The sequence below is a fragment of the Rhinoderma darwinii genome, chromosome 5, assembly GCF_050947455.1.
Source record: "Rhinoderma darwinii isolate aRhiDar2 chromosome 5, aRhiDar2.hap1, whole genome shotgun sequence".
NCBI classification, from domain to species: Eukaryota; Metazoa; Chordata; class Amphibia; order Anura; family Rhinodermatidae; genus Rhinoderma; species Rhinoderma darwinii.
In genome coordinates, this window is record NC_134691.1 from 188,706,845 (window position 1) to 188,733,727 (window position 26,883).

General features: G+C 42.0%; 1 protein-coding gene across 3 annotated transcripts in view; it reads right to left on the minus strand.

Annotated features, from left to right (window-relative positions):
- Positions 1-26,883, minus strand: part of LOC142651756 (uncharacterized) — a 126,380-nt gene that overhangs the window by 91,965 nt on the left and 7,532 nt on the right. For 2 of the 3 annotated variants that reach the window (XM_075826813.1, XM_075826814.1), the window contains exons 2-5: positions 11,169-11,240; positions 9,824-9,892; positions 6,142-6,160; positions 1,769-1,846 (exon numbers count right to left, since the gene is read on the minus strand). In XM_075826813.1, the coding sequence (XP_075682928.1) occupies positions 1,769-1,846; positions 6,142-6,160; positions 9,824-9,892; positions 11,169-11,225 (223 nt within the window). In that variant the 5' untranslated portion in view covers positions 11,226-11,240. Of the gene's footprint in view, positions 1-1,768; positions 1,847-6,141; positions 6,161-9,823; positions 9,893-11,168; positions 11,241-26,883 lie in introns of those variants that run through there. The other variant, XM_075826815.1, reaches the window with a different exon arrangement.

The following is a 26,883-nucleotide window of genomic DNA, read 5'->3' on the forward strand; positions in this document are numbered from 1 at the left end:
TTCTTAGTGTCAAGCCTCTTAGTGGCATCAGCATATACCTAAGGTCTGTCCCCCCAATGGAACGAGCAAGAAAAGTATGTACCAGAAATATCTAGACAGAGGAGCATTTATTTTAAAACTATTCCAATTAAAAAAAAAAATTATATATATATATATATATATATATATATATATATATATATATATATATATATATATAAAATTCTGCGTGATCTAACAGAGAAATGTAATATTTTAATCGTGGGATAACCCTTTTAAAAAGAGGCTCTGTCACCACATTATAAGCGCTCTCTTCTACATAATGTAATCGACACTAATGTAGATCACAGCAGTTTTTTTTATTTAGAGAAACGATCAATTTTGACGGAGCGATGACCCATTTTAGATTTATGCTAATAACTTTCTTAATAGACAACTGGGAGTGTTTTTACTTTTTGACCAAGTGGGCGTTGTAAAGAAGTGTATGACGCTGACCAATCAGCGTCATACACTTCTCTCCATTCATGTAATCAGCACATAGTGATCCTGCGTTGTTCACTATGTGCTGTCACATACTCACACATTAACGTTACTGAAGTGTCTTGACAGTGAATAGACATCGCTTTCAGCCAGTTCACAGTAAATGACAGGTTACAGCGAGATCACGCTTGCTGTGCTGTAAGTCCCACACAAACGTTACCAAAGTGTCGGGATCGTGAATAGACATCCCGTCCAGGCTGGAAGCGATGTCTCTTCACTGTCAAGACACTTCAGTAACGTTAATGTGTGAGTACGTAACAGCACATAGTGATCCTGCGTTCTTCACTATGTGCTGATTACATGAATGGAGAGAAGTGTATGACGCCGATTGGTCAGCGTCATACACTTCTTTACAACGCCCACTTGGTTAAAAAGCAAAAACACGCCAAGTTGTCGATTAAGAAAGTCATTAGCACGTCTAAAATAGGTCATAACTCCGTCAAAAAATTTATAGTTTTTCTAAATAAAATTAAAAAAACACTGCTGTAATCTACATTACAGCGCCGATCACATTATGTAGAAGATAGGCCACTTATGTGGGGACAGAGAATCTTTAAGCCCAGTAAGCAGGGATTTGAGTGAATAAATGACATGTTATCCTAAACCTTATTAATATGTTTCGCTGCTCCTGCTCTATAACACGCTGCCCGCAGATGGAACAGAATGTGACATGTCTCCTTTAAGCTACAGCTGCTCATTTGTCCTACTGTATCTGGACTTACCCAATATCTCTTCAGCTGCTTTCACACAAGTGTAATACAGGTATTTTTTTGCGCCCGTATTACGGACGCAACACCAGGACCCGCATTGGTTGATTAGAACTGGAGTTAGAGAACGATGCTCCAACTCTGGTTCTGATGAACCACAGGAGGTCCGGGTGTTAAATCCGTAATACGGGTGCAAAAAAAAAAAAAAACACCCATATTAAGAGCATATGAAAGAGGCCTTAGGCCTCAAGCATACTTCAGTGAAATACTTCAGTTTTAACAGCTAGCACACTGACCCATTCATTTCTATGGGGCCATTTTTTTTGTGGATCCGTGAGGCTGCTCCACAAAATTATAGAACAGGTACCATTCCTGTCCGTTTTGGCAGATCAGTCTCGGCCATTCCATTCATTGGTGAGCTAAAACTGCGGACAGCACACGGAAGCCATCAGTTTCCGGTCAGTCTTTTGCAGCCGTATAAAGAAAAATTTTAATGCTTAACTTTAATGAAAATTTAATATATACCAAATCCATTAACTTACCAATGAGTGGTTCTTTTCGCATTGGGCAGAAAATATAATCTTGCAAGCTGCTATAAAAATATTTTTCATACCTTTGGCCTAAAACACAATTAAAATTATATTTTAATCGAAAACGGTTTACATATAAATGCAGTCATTTGTGTACATTGCCTACTCTTGAAAAAAAAACAAAAAAACACTGGCGAAGGATGTACGTAACAAAATGTGTGTTATTAATTAATAGTACACTGTAAAGAATGTTGCCATTTCATTCGTCACAAAGCAAATAGAAGAAATTTAGTTTAATTTTTTCTTTACTCTAGCTTAGCGTTTCTCCAACTGTGTTCTACCAACGGGTCTTATGGATTCCCAAAGATGAAAATAAAAATGATGTCAGGTAAAAGGGGGAGATACACTACCGTTCAAAAGTTTGGGGTCACCCAGACAATTTGTGTTTTCCATGAAAACTCACACTTCTATTTATCAAATGAGTAGCAAAATGACTAGAAAATATATAGTCAAGACATTGACAAGGTTAGAAATAATGATTTTTATTTCAAATAATAATTTTCTCCTTCAAACTTTGCTTTCATCAAAGAATGCTCCATTTGCAGCAATTACAGCATTGCAGACCTTTGGCATTCTAGCTGTTAATTTGCTGAGGTAATCGGGAGAAATTTCACCCCATGCTTCCAGAAGCCCCTCCCACAAGTTGGATTGGCTTGATGGGCACTTCTTGCGTACCATACGGTCAAGCTGCTCCCACAACAGCTCTATGGGGTTGAGATCTGGTGACTGCGCTGGCAACTCCATTACAGATAGAATACTGGCTGCCTGCTTCTTCCCTAAATAGTTCTTGCATAATTTGGAGGTGTGCTTTGGGTCATTGTCCTGTTGTAGGATGAAATTGGCTCCAATCAAGCGCTGTCCACAGGGTATGGCGTGGCGTTGCAAAATGGAGTGATAGCCTTCCTTATTCAAAATCCCTTTTACCTTGTACAAATCTCCCACTTTACCAGCACCAAAGCAACCCCAGACCATCACATTACCTCCACCGTGCTGTACAGATGGCGTCAGGCACCCTTCCAGCATCTTTTCAGTTGTTCTGCGTCTCACAAATGTTCTTCTGTGTGATCCAAACACCTCAAACTTCGATTTGTCTGTCCATAACACTTTTTTCCAATCTTCCTCTGTCCAATGTCTGTGTGCTTTTGGCCATATTAATCTTTTCCTTTTATTAGCCAGTCTCAGATATGGCTTTTTCTTTGCCACTCTGCCCTGAAGGCCAGCATCCCGGAGTCGCCTCTTCACTGTATACATTGACACTGGCGTTTTGCGGGTACTATTTAATAAAGCTGCCAGTTGAGGACCTGTGAGGCGTCTATTTCTCAAACTAGAGACTCTAATGTACTTGTCTTGTTGCTCAGTTGTGCGGCGGGGCCTCCCACTTCTCCTACTCTGGTTAGAGCCTGTTTGTGCTGTCCTCTGAAGGGAGTAGTACACCGTAGTAGGAAATCTTCAGTTTCTTGGCAATTTCTCGCATGGAATAGCCTTCATTTCTAAGAACAAGAATAGACTGTCGAGTTTCACATGAAAGCTCTCTTTTTCTAGCTATTTTGAGAGTTTAATCGAACCCACAAATGTAATGCTCCAGACTCTCAACTAGCTCGAAGGAAGGTCAGTTTTATAGCTCCTCTAAACAGCAAAACTGTTTACAGCGGTGCTAACATCATTACACAAGGATTTTCAAGTGTTTTCTAATCATCCATTAGCCTTCTAACACAGTTAGCAAACACAATGTACCATTAGAACACTGGAGTGATGGTTGCTGGAAATGGGCCTCTATTACACCTATGTAGATATTGCATTAAAAACCAGACGTTTGCAGCTAGAATAGTCATTTACCACATTAACAATGTATAGAGTGTATTTCTGATTCATTTAGGCCCCATGCACATGAACGTGTTTTTGCGTCCGCAATTCCACCGCAAATCCACGGGAGAATTGCTGACTCATTCATTTCTATGGGCCCATACACACTATCCGTGTTTTCACGGGTCTCCGCATGTCCGCAAATCCGTGCCGCAGAAACTCAGGACGTCTTATTACGGCCCGCAAATTCGATGCGGACATGCCCATAGAAGTCAATGGGCCCGTGGAAAATGCGGGTACACCTCCGTGTGTCAACCGCAGTTTGCGGATTTGCGGAAGTGTTGCTAGGCGACGACCGGGAATGAGTTCTGTCGTCATCCTGTTTTACCTAGGCTTTTTTTTTTTATCCGCATTTTGCGGATTACATACGGATGAACTGCGGAGGACATTTCACGGAACACGGTCCTGGAATTTGCGGACCAGAAAAACACTACGGTCGTGTGCATGAGGCCTTAATGTTATCTTCATTGAAAAAAACTGTGCTTTTCCTGCAAAAATAAGGAAATCTCTAAGTGAACCTAAACTTTTGAACGGTAGTGTATATCTGCACACAAAACGATCCGGATAATTCTCCACAGCTTTACTTACTACTCAGGTAGAAAAGGAGTCACCACTTTTAGGGGTGTGCTCTGAGGCACTCAGGAAGAGAGAGCTGGTTTGGGCCCTCTAACTGACATTTTGAGCATGGCTACATAAGATTTCAGTACAGGACTCACTAATACTTAATTTCAGAGACCACGCTTCCACTAGCACATATTTTAGATGCCCTTGAGTACCGTGCAACATTTAATAAAGTTTCAACTCCTCCGATGCAGCTTACAGCACCAACTTCTTTAAAGAGCTCTTCAGTATGTTCAACATTTTTAGAGTTCTGTGATAAAACAGCTTGAGATCCAACTGCGCTGGCTGATATGTAACATTAATACAACTGAAAGCCTGGGTTGCTGTTTCTAGCATGATCCTTCCATGTTACCTCAAGTGTTAAAAAACATGAAAAATAAAATTCTGATATTCAATAAATCTGAAGTAAAAAGCATGCTTACTGTTCACATGCATCAGTGAAGAATAATCCACATCATTTTCTATGCTCATTCCATATTAATGGAAGAAATAAATTGTAGTCAAGTTCATTTATTTTCAATGAACATACAGCCAAGTGAAAGGGTTTGAAACTTCTTCGGTAAAAAGTGATTCAGATGGTCACAATTACTTAAAATGGAAAACTCGAATCTTCAGGGAAAAATAATCCATCACTTCTAATATCAGTGCAACCCAGTAGCACGAAGACAAAGGATTTAGTCGGAACCTAGCTTGCTTGATACGGCTTTCCTACAAAGCCATAGAGATCGCTCCTATTTAAAGGAACAGTGTCACGGGAAATTTTTTTTTTACATCAGTTTGCTTTTAGTGCTTTATTAAAAACTTTTATATTTGTGTGTTTGTGTTTTACTTTTATTTTTTAACTTTTTCTTCCCTATGGGGGTTGCCATTTTTTTCTCCATTTCTGTATGTGTCGATTAACGACACATACAGACATGGAGTACGGCAGCTACAGTATCATAGTATATGCGAACGGGGCCCGTTCCATCCACTATGGCGTACGCCGTCTGTGTGGGAACGGCGCATGCGCCGCTCCCACACAGTCTAAGTTGAACTGTGCGCCGTCCGGCGCCATTTTCCTGTAGACCGGAAGTCGCGGCCGGACAGTAAGATTACTACTTCCGGTCGCGGCTTCCGGACTTGTGCACTTGGAGCGGTGGTAGCAGATGGAGCGGACAGACCGGAGGGAGCAGCGGCGGCGACTGGAGCAGGTAAGTTATTTCTATGTATGTTCGTGTTTTACTGGGTGTTTACTAGTGTATGTTAACCTACTACACTGTGTGTTCGCTCAAAAAATGGCGACACACAGTGTAGGAGGTTTGACCGTTCAATCCCCTCGTTTCTCCCGGCACTAGCCAGGATAAAGGAGGGGGGATTCTGAGAGCGAGTGAGTTTTCCCAAATTTTGCAGCATAAAGCAATGTGGTTGCTTTACCACATGCAATGCTGCAATTTTGGGAATTGCTCCATCTAGTGACCAGCACTGGGAAATATTATAAATTAGAATCTAATTTATAATATTTCCTGACTCGTGAAAAAATTAAAAAAAATTAGAACAAAGTTTAATCACCTATACACTAATTGTTTAACTAAAGAAAAAAATTTTTTTTTTCTAGCAACACATTCCCTTTAAACGTTTACACGTGAATGCTTCGCAACCAAATCCACACATATTCTTATCGTTTGATATGTACACAAGCCAATTAAAAAGGATCACAACTTCATCACACATTGCTGTGATAAACTTTAACAAGCTGCTTTGCCTATAACAAAAATAAAATCGCATGCAAAACATGAAGAAAACTGCACGCTTAAAAACAAACCTACGAACTTTAGATTTAAAAATAATCAAATTTTACTTACCATAGTAAGCGCTTTCCATCTTAAAGAGTCAATTCACACCGAAAATGAAACAGAAAATTAATATATACAATGATAACCCAACAGTGATCGTATACATTTCTGACATGGTTGCTGCCTCAAGCGTTCACAGTGAAGTATTCTGCTTTTTAAGATAATTAAAAGGTTTTCTTACTACAGACTTAGAACAGGTCAGACGAGTCAAAAAGTCAGTGGCAGAGGTACGACGGCTAAGCCATATAAAGACCAAGGGGATCTTGTTCCCACTTTTCAGGAAAGAAGTGGCTGTACCTGCACTGACACTATTGAGTGAACTACATGGGAGTTACAGTAACCTCCAAGGGACTCACATACATGTCTAAAGTTACAAAAACCCTTTAAGTTTTAAAATATATTAACTGTATTGTCACCAACTTCTTAGCATGGACATGAAGTGTGTTTTGCAAAAGCATTCTTTACTGCCACATTTTTTATCATTTAGACTCTGTTCACACTGAAGTCATGGTTTCCATTTTTACAGGAACCATAACGGATATGATGGATCCTAAAGGATCCTGCTGACTTATAATGAGTTTGTCAGGTTTGGTTCTCTTAGTGGATATAATAGCGCAGAAGCCACGCTATTCTAGCCATTAAAGAGCAATGGAAACTTGAAGGAAAGGAACAAATGCAAGTGTGGATAGAGACTGAGGTGCACAACAACCAGTTGTAGTAGTGATTATAATTTTCTGTGAAACGTTGAACACACTGATCAATGTGTGTCCATTCTGAACACTGAAAATGAAAAAAAATCCATGTCCATTTTGGACAGATTTAGCTTGGAAAAATTATTTAGCCAATGTTTTGTATTAGGCTATTAGCATGTTCAGTCCGTAAAGCACGGAACGGATTTCAGCCGCAAGTCTCGGACCGAACACACTGCAGGGAGCCGGGCTCCTAGCATCATAGTTATGTACAACGCTAGGAGTCCCTGCCTCGCTGCGCGACAACTGTACTGTAATCATGTTTTCAGCACGGGACAGTTGTCGCGCAGCGAGGCAGGGACTCCTAGCTTTGTACATAACTATGATGCTAGGACCCCGGCTCCCTGCAGTGTGTTCGGTCCGGGACTTGCGGCCGAAATACGTTCCGTCCTTTACGGAACGAACATGCTCGTGTGAATCCAGCCTTAGGATTTATTCAGACGAACGGCAATTACGTCCGTGCAACGCGCGTGATTTTAACGCGCGTCGCACGGACCTATATTAGTCTATGGGGCCGTGCGGACATGTGCGTGATTTTTACTCAGCGTGAGTCCGCTGAAAAAGTCACAACATGTCCGTTCTTTGGGCGTTTTGCGCGAATCACGCACCCATTCAAGTCAATGGGTGTGTGAAAACCACTCATGCCGCACGGAAGCACTTCCGTGCGAACTGCATGATTCGCGCAACAGCAGTGAAAAGGATGAATGTAAACAGAAAAGCACCACGTGCTTTTCTGTTTACAAACATCCAAATGGAGTGTCATAATGATGCCGGCTGCGCGAAAAGCACGCAGCCGCGCATCATACAGGGCTGACACACGGAGCTGTTAAGTGGCTTTTGCGCATGCAAAACACCGGGTTTTTGCGTGCACAATAACGCCACGCTCGTGGGAATCCAGCCTTAGAGGGATTGAAAAAGACAAAAAAAAAAATCAACTTCTGTACAGCCACTAAAACCATTAAGAAAGTCAACGAGGCTTACATCCCAAGACCAAAACTGAGTTTTATTGCACATGTGCCTTTAACCAGATTAGGACCGGGCTATTTTGATCCTTCAGTACCAGACACCGTTTAGCCCACGTTAGTTAAGCAGCTATAACTTTTTTATTTGTTGGGGTAGTGACGTTTATTTTTGCGATGTTTTTTTCCGTTGACAACGCAGGTTTATTTTTTTAACATTTTTATACACATCCTTTTTGCTATTTTAAAATTTTTAGGCTTAAAGTTTGAAAATAATAGTAAAACAAAATAAGCTTTTTTACATTTTAGCTATTTTTTTCTGGTAGTAACGGTTGTACCCTAAAAATAGACCTTTTATTTGTGATAGTTGTTGTCTACCGTAAATTTTAATATATTACATGTCTATTTTAGGGTAATTGGCTCAGGGCTAGCATTACGAAAGTGACTGGGGGGGACACGACGTTTTTTTGGGGTCGGTATTTTGTGTGTATTTAATATTATTTTTTTGCACTTTATTTTACCTTTATTTTTTTATTACTATGGTCTGTCCCTCAAAGGTCAGACCTTTGTGGGACTTTATTTTTTTTTTTCTTTCTTCTTTTACACTATGTTTTTCCACTGTAAGGGTATGTTCACACGGCCTATATTTTGCTGATTTTCGGCCCGTAAACGCCTGAAAAATCGGAAGCAGAACGCCTCCAAACATCTGCCCATTGATTTCAATGGGGAAAAAACGGCGTTCTGTTCCGATGGGCGAAAAACGCAGCGAAAATCGCGAGTGGCTTAAAAAACCTCTGAAAATCAGGAGCTGTTTTCCCATGAAAACAGCTCCGTATTTTCAGACGTTTTTAGTCTTGCGTGTGAACATACCCCAACACAGCAGCCCCAGTTACAGGGGAAATCAGCCCTCTCATAGTGACTATTGTCACTAATAGGGCTGTGCTGGGTCACGTAAGACCCAGCAGTAGTCTGCCACTAACAGCATCCCAGCGATCATGTGACCAATCACATGATCAGCGGGAACAATAGAGGCAGCGACGCTGCCGATGCCTCTGTTCATATACACAGCGCTCATTGAGCGCTGCGTAAAAGTGATGAGAAGATAGAAGCAGCGAAAGCTGCTTCAATCTTCTCCTCAGGGTCACTGACTGCCGGAGAGCCGACATTCAGCTGTCTGATCGCTCAGGCAGCAAGTTAAAACCTGCGTCGTAAATAGTCTATGGCGCGGGTTTTAAGGACCCTGACCGCTGGCCGGAAATACACAGACAGCAGTCGGGAACCAGTTAAGACAGCTCCAGATGAGAATTATTTTACATATTCTTCTTCCACCACAAGTAGCCATGTCATAACATAACATGCTGACATGCTTGTGAATTGAGCACATGTAGCCCAATAATATATAAAGTGGAGGTGCAGAATGTGCAATACTTCATGTCTCAGGGCTGGCTGTATGGTTAGAAGTACAAATTAATAATGGTTTGTCTAAGGCACAAAACCCCCTAGTACTGTGATTAGGCTTCTTTACTAGTCCAGAGTGTGAGGAGTTAAGTAGACACTCGTGTCCCATATGTAAGATACAAAAAGAAACTTGGCTTTTCAAAATGGTTTCATTTCGTAATTTCTTAATGACGCAAGCAAGATTTTTCAATAATGCAGTATCTTCCAGTTATACTCATAGTTGAGAAAATGACATTAATTCAGAACACCAAAAGGAGGATATTGCACGTTAGCCAGACCTATCTTCAAGCAGTACCGGAAAAAACTATTTATAATTAAATACCAAAGAGATCATATAAGAGAGAACGAAGGATAAAGACCATGCAGTCGTATTACACAGTTCAAAAAACAATGAGCGGTGTATACGCAGTGTTACAAAGTATCTTAGTAAAGTCAACAAAAAACCTCTAAAGACAATGTAATAAAATAAAAGTATGCATGAAGAAAAAGTTCCAGATAAACCACTGCTTATTCCACACACGTTACCTTTTTATGCTCTTCATCTTTGAAGTGAGAATGAAGGCCATCACTATTTAAGTATGCAACTTTGCAAACCTGTTGAGGAGAGGTAAGAATTCCATCAAAAGACAGACCTACATGGTTTCCAGGTTTCTATGAGAAGGCACGACAAAAAGTAAATCCTTTCAATGTATTTGACAAGGTTACGTCCCGTACTTTTTTTTTTAAGGAGGTGCAGAATAGACATAGGTTGAAAATTCAAATTCAACCTATCTCCATAAATTACACATCATTCATTGCTTAATTATAACCCTTGACTTAACAGTAAATAATTTAGGCTTTTTATTTATTTTTTTAAATGATGACATAGTATCTGCCATCGCCACCTCTTGGGGTAGGGCATTCCATAGTTTAAATACTCTAACTGTAAAGAACCCTTTACTATATTGATGTCTGAAACATCTTCCATACGCAATGAATGTCCCCTGGTCCTTTGTAGAGTCCTTGGAAAGAACAGATTATGTGCTAGTTCTCTGTATATGTGTGGTCAATACATGTTAATAAGATCACTCTAAGATGTCTTTTTCCAAGCTGAACAAGCCCAATTTCTCTAGCCTATCATTATAATGGACACCTCTCATCCCATTTATTAATCTAGTTGCCCGCCTTTGAACCCACTCCAGTTCTCCTATAAGCTTTTTACAACGTGCAGCCCAAAACTGAATTCCATATTCATGATGTGGCCTTACAAGGGATTTATAGAAAGGTAATATATTTGAGTCACATGTTTTTATTGTTCGTTTTATACATCCTAAAATCCTATTTGCTTATGCAGCTGCTGCCTGACATGGAGTACTGATGCTTAGCTCATTTGTAACCAGAATACCCAGGTCCTTCTCTTGTTCCATTATGCCCAGTTTTATTCCATTTAATGTACATGCATTAATACGGATATTGCATCCTAGGTGAATTACTTTACATTTACAGACATTAAATTTCATCCGCCATGTTTTTGCCCATCCTCCCAGCTTATCTAGCTCTTTCTGTAATATTTTCTATCTAAGCGGAATTTTAAGCATCCTACAAAGTTTTGCATCGTCAGCAAAAACTGACACTTCGTTATCAATCCCATCCACATCAATAAAGAGTTTAAAAAGAATTGGGCATAGCACCGATCCCTGAGGTTTATATGAAACAAAAATGTTTATGCGACAATACGATATATTTTTTTTGCTTCACAACAGAAGTAAACAAAATCAGTTGCAAATTTGAAAGTCATCAGATAAAAAACAACACCAGGAGGGCTTGTTCAGGCACATCATGCTATAGTAAAACCGTACCAACCATTACTACATAAGTTTTAAATAATTACCTTACAAAAGAATGACTTTTTCTTAGACTCAGATGCGACTTCTCGGTGGACACTCATCGTGCCAATATGAAACTGCAAAATATACAAAAAAAATAGATGAGGTGACAAAAGGAATGTGATAGATAGAAATCCAGAGTCCAAAGAAGTTTCAAATAGCAAAAAAACGAAATAGCACTCTGAAGGAGTGTGGAAATAGTGTTTTGTTTTTTTTATTGCCCCAGTAGCAAAAAAATAATTATATATATATATACACATACACACACACACTATATGGACAGGAGTATTGGGACACGCCTCTTAATCCCTTCGTGCTCCACGACGTAATAGCATGTCCTGGTGAGGGCTGATGTATGGAGCGGGCTCATGTGCTAGGCCCTCCAACAGGTCTTTGGGGCCGCCCCACGCGACACGATAATGGGGTGCCGACGGTGGTCATGGCAGCCCAGGGGCCTAATCTAGGTCCCCAGGTCTGCCTTCACTCTGCCTAGAAGCCTGTAAAAATGACAATATACAGCAATATTGCAGTGTATTGTAACAGCGATCCGAAAATCGCTGGTTCAAGTCCCCTAGGGGGGCTAACAAATGTGTTTTTTTTTTACACGTTTATAAAGCTTTTCGTAGTGACATTTATTTAAAAAAAACAACAAAAAAAAACTTCCCATTCTCCTTTAACCCCTTCCCGACATACATATACACACACATACACAGCGCACGCCGGGTGGGGGAATATGGAGCGGGCTCATGGGCTGAGTCCGCTCCATAGAGCGAGTGTGTCGGCTGTGTGTTACAGCCGACACTTCCGGGTTACGAGCTGGATCGCGCTTTAGTGCGATCCCGCTTGTTTAACCCGTTAAATGTCGCGTTCAATAGAGATTGCGGCATTTAAATTACTAAAAACAGGGGGGCGACCCCCTGTAACGTTTCAACGGCCCACCCATGGCGAGATCGGGGGGAGCCGTTGGTTCACACGGCTGCCTGGGGGTCTGACGAAGTCCCCCGGGTCCACCATCTTGGTACTCCTATGAAGCTCTGCCTCCGACAGGGCTTCATAGGAGACTGTCAGAATCACGATATACTGCATTAGTATTGCAGTATATCATGCTAACGATCGCTGGTTGAAGTCCCCTAGGGGGACTAATAAAAAAATGTAAAAATTAGTTAAATAAAGTTGGTTTTTTTTTTGTGTAAAAAAAAAATATATAAAAATTAAAAGTTCAAAAAAACCCCCCTTTTCCCATTTTCCCCCTAGAGCATAGTAAAAAATTCAAACAAACATAATTGGTATCGCCGCGTCCGTCTGAACTACCACAATATGTCATTATTTAAAGAGGCTCTGTCACCAGATTTTCAAACCCCTATCTCCTATTGCAGCAGATCGGCGCTGCAATGTAGAGAACAGTAACAGTAAGGGTATGTTCACACGGCCTATTTACGGACGTAATTCGGGCGTTTTTGCCCCGAATTACGTCTGAAAATAGCGCCTCAATAGCGCTGACAAACATCTGCCCATTGAAAGCAATGGGCAGACGTTTGTCTGTTCACACGAGGCGTATATTTACGCGCCGCTGTCAAATGACGGCGCGTAAATAGACGCCCGCGTCAAAGAAGTGACCTGTCACTTCTTTGGCCGTAATTGGAGCCGCTATTCATTGACTCCAATGAATAGCAGCGCTAATTACGGCCGTAATTGACGCGGCGTTCAAGCGCCTGCACATGCCGGTACGGCTGAAATTACGGGGATGTTTTCAGGCTGAAACATCCCCGTAATTTCAGCCGTTACGGACCCCCGCCGTGTGAACATACCCTAACAGAAGCTGGGTGGTAACGAAGAGAAGTGGATGATGCTGATTCGTCAGCATCATCCACTTCTATTCACAACGCCCAGCTAGTAAAACAAGTAAAACGCCCAGATGTAACGAACACAATACACGCCCAGTTGGACATAAGAAAGGCTCATTTGCATAAATATAAAAATGGTCATAACTTAGCCAAAAAGGCTCGTTTTTTAAAAAAAACAAAAAACGTTACTGTAATCTACATTGCAGCGCTTATCTGCTGCAATAGGAGATAGGGGTTTGAAAATCTGGTGACAGAGCCTCTTTAACCCACACGGTGAACGCAGTAAAAAAAAAAAAAAAAAAAATAGTAAACGCCAGAATCTCTATTTTTTGTTCCCCTAATCTCCCACAAAAAATGAAATAAAAAGTGATCAAACCATCACATTTACACCAAAACGGTATTATTAAAAACCACAGCTTATCCCGCAAAAAAATAAGCCCTTATACAACTTAAAGCGACAGAAAAATAAAGAAGTTACGGCTCTCGGAATTTGGCGAAACAAAATAAATTTTCATTTTTACACTTAGGTTTTTACTTGTAAAAGTAGTAAAATATAGAAAAAACTGCACATATTTGGTATCGGCGTAATCGTATTGACCCATAGAATAAAATTAACATGTTGTTTTAATTGTACAGTGAATTCTGTAAAAATGGCTCGCAAAAAACCATGGTGGAATCGCTGTTTTTTTTCCCCGTTTCCTAGTACATTATACAGCAAAATAAATGGTGCTACGAAAAACTACAACTCGTCCCGCAAAAATCAAGCCCTCAAAGTACTATGTCGACGGAAAAATAAAGGCGTTATGGCCTTTGGAAGGTGGGGAGGGAAAAACGAAAATGAAAATCTGAAAAAGGGCTGCGGCGTAAAAGGGTTAAAGAAATGTAGAAAAAAAACAAAAAAAACAAAATTGGTATGGCTGCGTCAGTAAAAGTCCGAACTATTACAATATACAATTTTTAACTCGCAAGGTGAATGCTGTAAAAAAATTAAACCGAAAATCGTTTTTTTGGTCACCTTAGCTCTCAAAAAGAGTTTATTAAAAAGTGATCAAAAAGCAGTATGTACCAAAAAAATGGTAATAAGCCTTCACACTGCTCAACTAAAAAAAAAAAAAATTATGGCTCTCAGAATGTGGTGAAACAAAGCAATTTTTTTTTGGACAAATTCTCTCCCTTTGTGAATGTAGTGAAATATAAAACACTATATAAAATTTGGTGTCCCTGTAATCACATTGAGCCACAGAATAAAGTTAAGTTGCCGTTTTTACTGCACAGTGAAAGCTGTAAAAACGAAACCCCAAAAACAATGGAGGAATAGCAATTTTTTCCCAATTTCAGCCCGCAAAGAAAAAAAATTCAATTTCCCAGTACCTTAATGGTGCCAATAGAAACTACAACAACTCCTGCAAAAAGCAATTCCTCACTCTATTAACGGATAAAAAAGGCTTAGTCCTGAAAGAGTTAATTATTGAATTCAGCCGTTTCACACCCATTGCCACAGGTGCCTTTACAAACATTTGTGTAAGAATCGGTCATTCTAAAGAGCTCACTGAATTCAAGCGTGGTACTGCAATAGGATGCCAACGTGGCAACTAGTCAGTTCGTGACATTTCTTCCCTCCGAGATATTCTTGAGTGGTATTATTCCAAACTGGAAGTGTTTAGAAACCACAGCAACAAGTGGTAGATGACGTAAAGTTAGAGCGGGATCGCCGAATGCTGAGGCGCATAGTAAATAAATGTCGCTAATGCTCTGCTGACTCAACTGTAGATTCCCAAACCACCTCTGGCATTCACATCCCCACAAAAACGGTGCACTGGGAGCTTCATGGCATGGGTTTCCATGGCCAAGTCTTACATCATCAAGCACAATGCCAAGCATCGGATGGAGTGGTGTAAAGCACGCCGCCACTGGATTCCGGAGCATTGGTCACGTGTTCTCGTGAGTGATGAATTTCCCTTCTCTATCTGGCAGTCTGATGAACGGGTCTGGGTTTGACGAATGCCAGGAGAACGTTACCTGCATGACTACATTGTGCCAACTGCAAAGTTTGGCGGAAGGGGTATAATGTTATTGGGTTGTATTTCAAGGGTTGGCCTAGGCCCCTTAGTTCCAGTGAAGGGAGATATTAATGTTTCAGCATACGAAGACGTTTTGGACAATTCTATGCTTCCAACTTTGTGGGAACAGTTTGGGGAAGGCCATTTTCTGTTCCAGCATGACTGTGCCCCAGTGCACAAAGCAAGGTCCATAAAGGCATGGTTGGGTGAGTTTGGTGTGGAAGAACTCGACTTGACACCTTAGGGTTGAACTGGAATGGAGATTACAGCCACGCCCTCTCGTTTAACATCAGTGTTTGAACTCTTAACCCCTTAATGACCGCCGATAAGCCTTTTCACAGCGGTCATTAATGGGCTTTATTCTACAGTGCCGCCATTCCATGGCGCTGCATTAGAATAAAGTAAACAGAGCAGGGAGCTGTCAAATCTCCCTGCGCTCAGCTGGTTTAACCCTTCAGATGCGGTGCTCAATAGCGTGCACCGCATCGGAGTTGTTTTGGAGAGAGGGAGGGAGCTCCCTCTCATCTCACCGACACCCGGCGATAAAATTGCCGAGTGTCTGTGTCTCCGATGGCAGCCGGGGGCCTAATAAAGGCCCCCAGGTCTGCCTGTAGTAAATGCCTGCTAGGTCAGAGGCATGACCTAGCAGATGCCTGTCCGTTTTAAACGGACAGGCAGTAATGCACTGCAATACAGAAGTATTGCAGTGTATTATAATAGCGATCGGAGGATCGCATAGTGAAGTCCCCTAGTGGGACTAGTATACGAGTAAAAAAAAGTTAAATCAAGTTAAAAAAAAAAAAAAGTCAAAAAACCACTTTTTCCCCTTACAAAATGGTTTATTATTTAAAAAAAACCACAATAAAGCAAAAAAGTTACACATATTTGGTATCGCCGCGTCCGTAACGACCCAGACTAAAAAGCTATTACATTATTTAACCCGCACTGTGAACGCCGTAAAAAATAAAATACAAAACAATGACTTTAAAGACAGGACGGGCTGTCGATTCACAATCCCTGCACTTCGTTAACGTTTGTTTGGTACTTACAGCAGAGCAAAGTGTAATCTCGCTGTAACCTGTCATTTATAGCGAGATCTCGCGAGATTACGCAGGGATTGTGAATAGACATCCCGTCCTGGCTGGAAGGAATGTCTACTCACTGTCTAAACACTTCAGTAACGTAAATATGTCAGTATAAGACAGCACATAGCGAACAACGCAGTGTCACTATGCGCTGACTAAATGAATGGAGAGGAGTGCATGATGCCGATTGGTCAGCGTCATACACTCCCCTGTACAACGCCAACTTGGTCTAAAGTAAAACACGCCCACTTGGGCATTAAGAAACTAATTAGCATAAAGCCAAAATCGCTCCTAACGTGGTAAAAATAGATAGTTTTTCGAAATAAAAAGCACTGCTGTTACCTACATTATAGCGCCCATCTCCTTATGTAGGAGATAGGGCACTTATAATGTGGTGACAGAGCCTCTTTAAATGCTCTCCTAGGTGAATGGGCAAAGATTCCCACTACAAAATCTTGTAGAAAGCCCTTCCAGAAGAGTGAAAGCTGCTTTAGCTGCAAAGGGGGAGGTGGGGACCAACTCCATATTAATGCCTACGGATTCAGAATGGAAGGTTATAAAAGCTCCTGTAGGTGTCCCAATACTTTTGTTCATATAGCGTATAATATATATATATATATATATATATATATATATATATAGACAAATGTATGAGGGTCATTCCACAAATGGCAGATTTGTTGCAGAAATTTCTGCAACTGAAAATCCATCCCACACATTTGAACACCGTTGTTTATGCATCATGCACATGGATTAGGTCCCTTAACCCCTTCCCGTCCTGGACATACTATTAGGTCACGGTAACTGTATAGTTCGCGCTCCATGACCTAATAGTATGTCACGGGAGGAACGGCCATTTCGGCCGTCTTCCCGAAACCTACAGAAGCTGTGACAGCTGCCGTCTCGTACAGCAGTTGCCGCAGCTCCTATAGCGGGGACCGATCGCTCTGTCCCCGCTGATTAACCCCTTAAAAGCCGCGTTCAATAGCGATCGCTTCTTAGGGGTTAAACCACCATTGACGGCCCGCTACATGATAGCGGGCAGCGATGGTTGCTAAGGCAACCGGACGCCTAACAATGGCATCCGGCTATGCCATCTACGAAAGCCAAGTGGGTCCTGACAAAGTCATATGCTTTTGTGAATACTTTGAGGGGTCTAGTTTCTAAAATGGGGTGTTTTATTGGGGTTTCTAATATATAAGCCCCTCAAAGCAACTTCAGAACTGAACTGGAACCTAAAAAAAGAGGCAATACTTCGCTTCTTACATTATACTGATGAGAGATGCCCATCCCGAGATGACCCCAGTTTTGACTGTTTGTATAAACTGAGACCCCTATTTGAGCGTTTCAGTGCCCGGTTTTCCCAAGCATACACCCCCGAGACGTGTATTTCTGTTCAGGAGTCCCTGGTACATTTTAACCCCTTCCCGCCACAGCCCTTTTTCAGATTTTCATTTACGTTTTTTCCTACCCACCTTCCAAAAGCCATAACGCCTTTATTTTTCCGTCAATATAGTACTATGAGGGCTTGATTTTTGCGGGACAAGTTGTAGCTTTTTCGTAGCACCATTTACTTGCCATATAATGTACTAGAAAACGGGAAAAAAAATATTTGTGGGGTAGAAAATGAAAAAAAAACAGCGATTCCTCCATGGTTTTTTGCGCGCCGTTTTTACGGAATTTACTGTGCAATTAAGACAACATGTTAATTTTATGCTATGGGTCAATACGATTACGCCGATACCAAATACATGTACACTACCGTTCAAAAGTTTAGGGTCACTTAGAAATTTCCTTATTTTTGAAAGAAAAGCAGTTTTTTTCAATGAAGATAACATTAAATTAATCAGAAATACACTATACATTGTTAATGTGGTAAATGACTATTCTAGCTGCAAACGTCTGGTTTTTAATGCAATATCTACATAGGTGTTTAGAGGCGCATTTCCAGCAACCATCACTCCAGTGTTCTAATGGTACATTGTGTTTGCTAACTGTGTTAGAAGGCTAATGGATGATTAGAAAACACTTGAAAACCCTTGTGCAATTATGTTAGCACCGCTGTAAACAGTTTTGCTGTTTAGAGGAGCTATAAAACTGACCTTCCTTTGAGCTAGTTGATAATCTGGAGCATTACATTTGTGGGTTCGATTAAACTCTCAAAATAGCTAGAAAAAGAGAGCTTTCATGTGAAACTCGACAGTCTATTCTTGTTCTTAGAAATGAAGGCTATTCCATGCGAGAAATTGCCAAGAAACTGAAGATTTCCTACAACTGTGTGTACTACTCCCTTCAGAGGACAGCACAAAACAGGCTCTAACCAGAGTAGAAAGAGAAGTGGGAGGCCCCGCCGCACAACTGAGCAACAAGACAAGTACATTAGAGTCTCTAGTTTGAGAAATAGACGCCTCACAGGTCCTCAACTGGCAGCTTCATTAAATAGTACCCGCAAAACGCCAGTGTCAACGTCTACAGTGAAGAGGCGTCTCCCGGATGCTGGCCTTCAGGGCAGAGTGGCAAAGAAAAAGCCATATCTGAGACGGCTAATAAAAGGAAAAAATATTAATATGGGCAAAAGCACACAGACATTGGACAGAGGAAGATTGGAAAAAAGTGTTATGGACAGACGAATCGAAGTTTGAGGTGTTTGGATCACACATTTGTGAGACGCAGAACAACTGAAAAGATGCTGGAAGAGTGCCTGACGCCATCTGTTAAGCATGGTGGAGGTAATGTGATGGTCTGGGGTTGCTTTGGTGCTGGTAAAGTAGGAGATTTGTACAAGGTAAAAGGGATTTTGAATAAGAAAGGCTATCACTCCTTTTAGCAACGCCATGCCATACCTTGCGGACAGCGCTTGATTGGAGCCAATTTCATCCTACAACAGGACAATGACCCAAAGCACACCTCCAAATTATGCAAGAACTATTTAGGGAAGAAGCAGGCAGCTGGTATTCTATCTGTAATGGAGTGGCCAGCGCAGTCACCAGATCTCAACCCCATAGAGCTGTTGTGGGAGCAGCTTGACCGTACGGTATGCAAGAAGTGCCCATCAAGCCAATCCAACTTGTGGGAGGGGCTTCTGGAAGCATGGGGTGAAATTTCTCCCGATTACCTCAGCAAATTAACAGCTAGAATGCCAAAGGTCTGCAATGCTGTAATTGCTGCAAATGGAGCATTCTTTGACTAATGCAAAATTATTATTTGAAAAAAAAAAATCATTATTTCTAACCTCGTCAATGTCTTGACTATATTTTCTAGTCATTTTGCAACTCATTTGATAAATATAAGTGTGAGTTTTCATGGAAAACACAAAATTGTCTGGGTGACCCCAAACTTTTGAACGGTAGTGTCGTTTTTTCTATATTTTACTACTTTTACAAGTGTAAAAAAGAAAAATGTAAAATTCCGAGAGCCATAACTTTTTTTATTTTTCCGTTGATTAAGTGGTATGAGGGCTTATTTTTTGCGGGATAAGCTGTAGTTTTTAATAATACCATTTTGGTGTACATGCGACCGACGGTTTGATCACTTTTTATTTCATTCTTTGTGGGAGATTAGGTGACCAAAAAAGAGATTCTGGCGCTTACAATTTTTTTTTTTTTTAACAGCGTTCACCGTGCGGGTTTAATATATTATGATATATTGTGATAGTTCAGACATTTACGGACATGGCGATACCAATTATGTTTATTTCAATTTTTTACTATGCTTTAGGGGTAAAATGGGAAAAGGTTTTTTTTTAACTTTTAATTTAAAAAAAAATTTTACACAAAAAAAAAACCCAAAAACTTTATTTAACTCATTTATACTTTTTTTTATTTGTTCCTCTGGGGGTCTTCAACCAGCGATCGTTAGATCGCTTGAATGATATACTGCAATACTAATGGATTGCAGTATATCGTGATTCTGACAGTCTCCTCTGAATCCCTGTCGGAGGCAGAGCTTCATAGGAGTACAAAGATGGCGGACCTGGGGGACTTAGTCAGGCCCCCAGGCATCCGTGCCAACCAACGGCTCCCCCCGATGTCGCCGCGGGTGGCCGTTGGGACGTTACAGAGGGGGGGAGTCGCCCCCGTTTTTAGTCATTTAAATGTCGCGATCTCTATTGAAAGCGCCATTTAACGGGTTAAACAAGCGGGCTCACGCTCGAACGGGATCCCGCTCGTTACCTGGAAGTGTCGGCTGTAACACAAAGCCGATAGTCGCTCTATGGAGCGGACTCAGCCCGCTCCATATTCCCCCACCCGGCGTGCGCCGTATATATACAGCGGATGTCAGGAAGGAGTTAAAGGGAGGCTTCAATTCCGCCAGTACCTGCCGAGTAAGAGGGCAAGGTATGGCGTGAAGATGTATAAGCTGTGCGAGAGTGCATCAGGGTATATGTACAAATTTAGGATATATGAAGGGAAGGACAGCAGTATTCAGCCCCCAGAATGTCCCCCTTATCTGAGAGTTATGCAAAAATTTTGTGGGATTTGGTGCACCCACTGCTGGACCAGGGTTACCACCTCTACCTGGATAATTTTTATACCAGCGTCCCACTCTTCAACTGCCTCGCTTCCAGAAGTACTGCGGCATGCGGCACTGCTAGAAGAAATCTGAGAGGCCTCCCTAAGACACTGCTTGGGCAAACACTCAGAAGGGGTGAGAGCACGGCACATTCTAGCAGCAACATATTGTGTGTCAAGTGGAAGGACAAGAGAGATGCCACACCAGTACCCATATACCTGTACGAGGTACCAGTACAGAGACCCCCAAACCAGACTGCATCCTGGACTATAATAGGTACATGGGAGGGGTGGACTTGTCAGATCAAGTCCAGAAGCCCGACAGCGCCATGTGGTGTGGTATAAGAAGCTGGCCGTGCACATCATACAGATGGCTTTGTACAAGGTGTACGTGCTATGTCGATGTACAGGCCAGCGGGGAACTTTCCTGGAATTTCAAGAGGTGGTTATCAAGAAACTAATCTTTAGGGACCAAGAAGGGGGGGCACCCAGTCCTTCTGGAAGTGAGGCCACACGCACCGTACTAGGGCAACACTTTCCAGGAGAAGTTTCCCAAACTGGCAAGAAGGGAATAAGTCAAAATAGGTGCAAAGTCTGCTCAAAGAGGGGGATAAGGAAGGACCCAATATACCAATGTGACACGTGTCCCGAAAAACCTGGGCTCTGTATGAAAGCGTTTTAATATTTATCATACATCCCTTGATTTTTAATCTACCTCAGTTTTACTTACCCTGATGCACTCCGCAAAGCTTATCCCGCTCATCTTTCCCTTATGAGCCCTGCCGTGTGCCCAGGCAGCTGATAACCGCCACATGTAGGGTATTGCTGTACCCGGGAGAACCCACATTACAGTTTATGGGGTGTATGTCTCTGGTCAAAATGCTCACTACACCTCTAGATGAATGCCTTAAGGGGTGTCGTTTTTAAAACTCTGACAGTTTGAAATACTGACGAAAATGAACGTCGTGGTGCGGGAACTAGCACCCGACCATGACATTCATTTTCGTCATAGGTCGGGAAAGAGTTAAGGAGTGCAGTTTCCAAAATCGGGTCACTTCTCAGGGGTTTCTTTTATTATTTCACATCAGAACCTCTGCAATTGTGAACCAATAATTTGAAAAAAATCCAATTTTCACTCTGCAACATCGAGTGCACTCTAATTTCTGCAAAACACCTGTGGGGTTAACATGCTCACTACACCCCTAGGTGAATACCTTGAGGGGTGTAGTTTCCAAAGTGTGGTTACTTCTGGGGGGTTTCGACTCATTCGGACCCACATAGGCTTTGCAAATGTGACAGTGCCCAGAAACCAATACAGCAAAATCTGCACTCCAAAAGCCGCTCCTTCCCTTCTGAGCCCTGCTGTGTGCCCAAAAAGCAGTTTATTACCACATATGGGGTATTGCCGTACTCTGGAGAAATTGCTTTACAAATGTTGGGGTGCTTTTTTTCCTTCATTTGTTGAGAAAATTGAGCTAAAGCTACGTCTTATTGAAGAAAAGGGATTGTTTTTATTTTCACTGCCCAATTCTAATAAAATTCTATAAAAAAAACCTGTGGGGTCAAAATGTATTCCTCAAGAAGTGTAGTTTCCTAAATGGAGTCACATTTTGGGCGCTCTCATTGTTTTGTCCCAGGGGCTTTGCAAATGTGACATGGCCTCCGCAAACCATTCCTGTTAAATGTGATCTCCAAAAGCCAAATGGCGCTCTTTTCCTTCTAAGCCCTGCCATGTGTCTAAACCGTCATTTATCACCACATGTGAGTTATTGTTTTACTCGGGAGAAATTGCTTTACAAATTTTGCGGTGCTTTTTCCCCTTTAGTTCGTGTGGAAATTGTAAAAAAAATTAGCTAAACCTAAATTTTCTTTGAAAAAATTGTAATTTAATTTTCACGGCCTAATTCCAATAATTTCTGCAAAAAATCTGTAGGGTCAAAATGATCACTATACCCCTAGATAATTTCCTTGAGGTGTGTAATTTCCCAAATGGGGTCACTTTTGGGAGATTTCTACTGTTTTGGCACCAAAAGAGCTCTTCAAACATGACATGGTGCCTAAAATATATTCTAATAAAAAGAAGGCCCCAAAATCCACCAGGTGCTCCTTTGCTTCTAAGGCCTGTGCTTCTGCACATTACCACACTAGGGCCACATGTGGGATATTTTCTAAATCTGCAGAACCCGGGCAATAAATATTGATTTGCATTTCTCTGGTAAAACTTTGTGTTACACAAAAAAAAAACTGATTAAAAGTGAATTTCTGCAAAAAAAAAAAAAAATTTTCAGTTTTTCAATACATTTTGGTGTTTTTCACAATTAAATAATGAATGTATCGAGCAAATTTTGGCAGTAACCTAAAGTCCATTGTATCACAAGAAAAAAATCTCAGAATCGCTTTGATAGGTAAAAGCATTCCGAAGTTATTACCATATAAAATGACAAAAAATTAGGCTGTCAGGAAGGTCAAAAGTGGCCAAAGAGGGAAGGGGTTAAGGGATAACTTTATTTACAATTCAATGTTTTACTTGTAATGTATTAGCATACTCTCGTTTGCTAATATATTATACTGTGTCACTATGACAAAGGCTGGTGTTAGGGCCGCACAAAGTGTGCACTAAAAGCAGGCAAACTGAACAGACGGCCCCCCAGGGCTCACTACAGAGGGATTCCCCGGTGTTTGATCACATCACCGGGTTCCCGATGACGCGATCAAAGAGGGGAGTTCCTTTTCATCATGCCGCGGTCACGGACCGTGGCGATCAAAGGGTTAAACAGCTGGGGTCCGAATGTTTTCCGACCCCAGATGTATTTAGCAGGCTGCTCTAAGACCAGGAGCTGTAAATTATAGCTCCTGCTTAGAGGATTAGCGCTCACAGGAGCGCTTATCAGCCTCTTCTACAGCGACGCCAAAAGACGTCGCTGTAGACGAAGCACCTGCAGCGCCTGCCTTTAAAAGACGGTGGGCGGTCGTTAAGGGGTTAAAGTGATTTTACACGTGCCAGTTTCGCTGCAGATTTTACCTCTGGATTGCGCAGGTGAAGTCTGCAGCGGATTACAGGGGTACAAGGCAAGTAGATGAGATTTTACAAATCTCATCTACATGCTGCAGACATTTCACACTGCAAATTTTCAAATACATTTAAAAAAAAATAATTCAGGACAACTTGCCTTTATCATATTGCTTTTAACCCCTTCGTGACCAACAATACGCCTTTTCACGTTCGTCACTAAGGGGCCTTAGGCTAGGCTGACGCCTTTTCACGTGAGCCTAGTCTAAGGCCTTATGCACACGACCGTGGTGTTTTTCTGGTCCGCAAATTCCAGGACCGTGTTCCGTGGAATGTCATCCGCAGTTCATCCGTATGTAGTCCGCAGTTCATCCGTATATAATCCGCAAAAATGCGGATGAAAAAAAAAAAAAAAAAAAGGACTTTGAAACAGGATTCCAAAAGCTTGGTCAAACCCCCTTTAGAAGGTCACATGATCGCTCTGGAGCCATTTCCTGCTGCATTTTCCCTGATCTTTGCTTTGTGCGAGTTCAGTAAGATTGCGCTGCTGATATAGCTGTGGTTTTTGACAGTTTTACTCACTGCGAACATGTCTTCGGATGATGTGGATGATGTACTCCTGTACTGGCTCCTCTCCAGGCGATTTGGACAGCAACCACCAATGCTGGACGAAGAACCGAGGAGGAGGAGGAGATATTGGGTTCACCCCATTATCTCACAACGGCTTAGGAAGGGTCATTTCAACATGCTCTACTCGGACCTGCGGCAGCACCCGGACAAGTTCCTCAGCTACTGCCGTATGTCCGTTCAAAGTTTTGATCGTCTGCTGGCGGACCTTCGTCCTGGACTCATCTTCCAGGACACCACCATGAGACGTTGCATTTCTCCAGAGGAACGCCTGATCGTCACTCTGAGGTAAGAAAACCTAAATCCCCTTCTACGACATGTCTCTACCCTGCAAACAATATTAGTATAGTTGTCCCCTGTTCATATTGCCGCCTTGCCAGCGTGCTGCAGATATTTTTCCTGTCTGTGCATATTTTGATATATATGTTTTTGTTTTTTTTTACAGATTTCTTGCTACCGGCAACTCCTTTGCCTCCCTACATTTCCAGTTTCTGCTGGGGTGCTCCACTATTTCCAAGATTGTCAGGCTTACCTGCGAAGTCATCTGGCAGCAACTTCGAGCAGCAGTTATGCCAAAGCCCAAGCCAGAGGACTGGATTCGGATTGCCGATGGCTTCTTCCAAACAGCACAGTTTCCCAACTGTGTTGGTGCGCTGGATGGTAAGCACATCCGCGTAAAAAAGCCTGCTCACTCAGGGTCTCAATATTTTAATTATAAGCAGTTTTTCTCGGTGGTGCTGTTGGCCTTGGCTGACAGTGACTATCGGTTTATAATTGTCGATATTGGGGCCTATGGAAGCTCTGCGGATGCTGGCATCTTCAGGGCTTCCAGAATGGGTGAACGGCTAGCTTCTAACCAGCTCGACCTTCCGGAACCTAGACAGCTTCCAGGATCTACAGGACCACCAGCACCCTTTGTCATTGTGGGTGATGAAGGTTTCGGACTGTCCCCTCACCTGATGCGTCCATTCCCTAGGCGTGGCTTAGATGAACAGAGGCGCATTTTTAACTACCGCCTTACACGTGCAAGACGGTATGTGGAGTGCGCCTTCGGAATTCTAAGCAGCAAGTGGCGTGTGTTCCAGAGCTCCATTCAGTTGAATCCTGGAAATGTGACAAAGGTTATCCAAGCCTGTGTTGTCCTCCACAATTTTCTGAGGATTCATGAGTCGGCAGTGGACGCAGAGCTGGACCATTTATCTACTAATTACATCCCTTTGGACTACACACCACATAGAAGACCTGGAGTGTCTGGACTGGCAGTCCGTAATTTGTATACAGACTATTTTGTATCACCTGAGGGAGCAGTTCCTTGGCAAAGGGATGTGCTTTGTCTGCCAAATTAAAATGTGAGAGGGACTGTTGTATTTCCGGTTTATGTTACAAATGTTAGTAGTTAAATTTGCAGTAGTAGGTAGAGTAGGGACTCGCAAGAGAATGAGGACCCTTGACGCGGGTTGCGAGCTAATGTATTTCTGTTTTTTTTTTTTAATTCTTGATTAAAAAAAAAAAAAAAGATTGTTTGCATTTGCCAGAAATGCAGACCAATACCTCATTATGTTTTTCAATAATAATAAAGACAAACACATAATTAACTAGAAACGTATTTTATTTCTTGCATAAAATAGTGTCAACAAACATTACCAAAACTATGTTATATAACTAAATTATAAATTGTAAAATGATTGCGAAGGTGCAGGTTCATGATGTGATCGTGGAACTGCCTCCCCCTGCTGCATTTGCCCATACTGTTGCTGAGAAGGTCCTGGCATGCCATAAACCACTCGATCTTGACTGAATAGCGGCATTGAGTCTACATATGACGGATGATGGATGCCTTGCGCGGTTGCTGCAGGTGCTGGAGGGACAGAGTTGTAGGTGCTTGCATCACACCCCCGTCGATGAAACTCGATGGCCTGATGCATTGCACGTGGGTCCGGATGTGTCGCAAATATCTCCACGACTTCCATTAGTGCTGTTTGGCACCTTATCTGTCTTGAAATTGGCACTCTTTTGAGAATATTAGAAAGAGCGCGACAGAAGGTGCCCTCTTCCGTTTCTGTAGCTCTTTTCTCCAAGTGCTCTAATACGCGCAAGTCGACTTCCTGCCTTGGCTCTGTACGCGTTGGACCTTTGGCAGAACGTCGACGTTTACCTCGGGGTAGAATTTCTTCGTCCGCGGTACAGACTGGATTCTCCGCTGTTGTTGGTTCTGCTGGCACAGGAGTGGAAGTGGACCTAGCAGTCCCCAAAGCTACGTCTGGCTCTTCAATTTGCGTCACATCAGAGTCTTCATCTTCCTCCAGATTATCCTTGGTTCTGTTTGAAAATAAAAACATAATGTTAGGGATTTTTTGTAGTAATTTAACGTCATGTCTACAGCTGGTCAAATAAACTATGTATGCATCACTACATGCAGAGCCCTAACTAGGAAAGACAGGGCCGCATAGCAAAGTTTTAACTGGGGCCATCCCTCCACTGGGTGTCACCCCCCCTTGTAGATAGTGCCTTTTTTGCTGCCCCCACCCCTGTAGATAACGCCATACAGCCCCACACTGTACACTGTATGGCATTATCTTACGG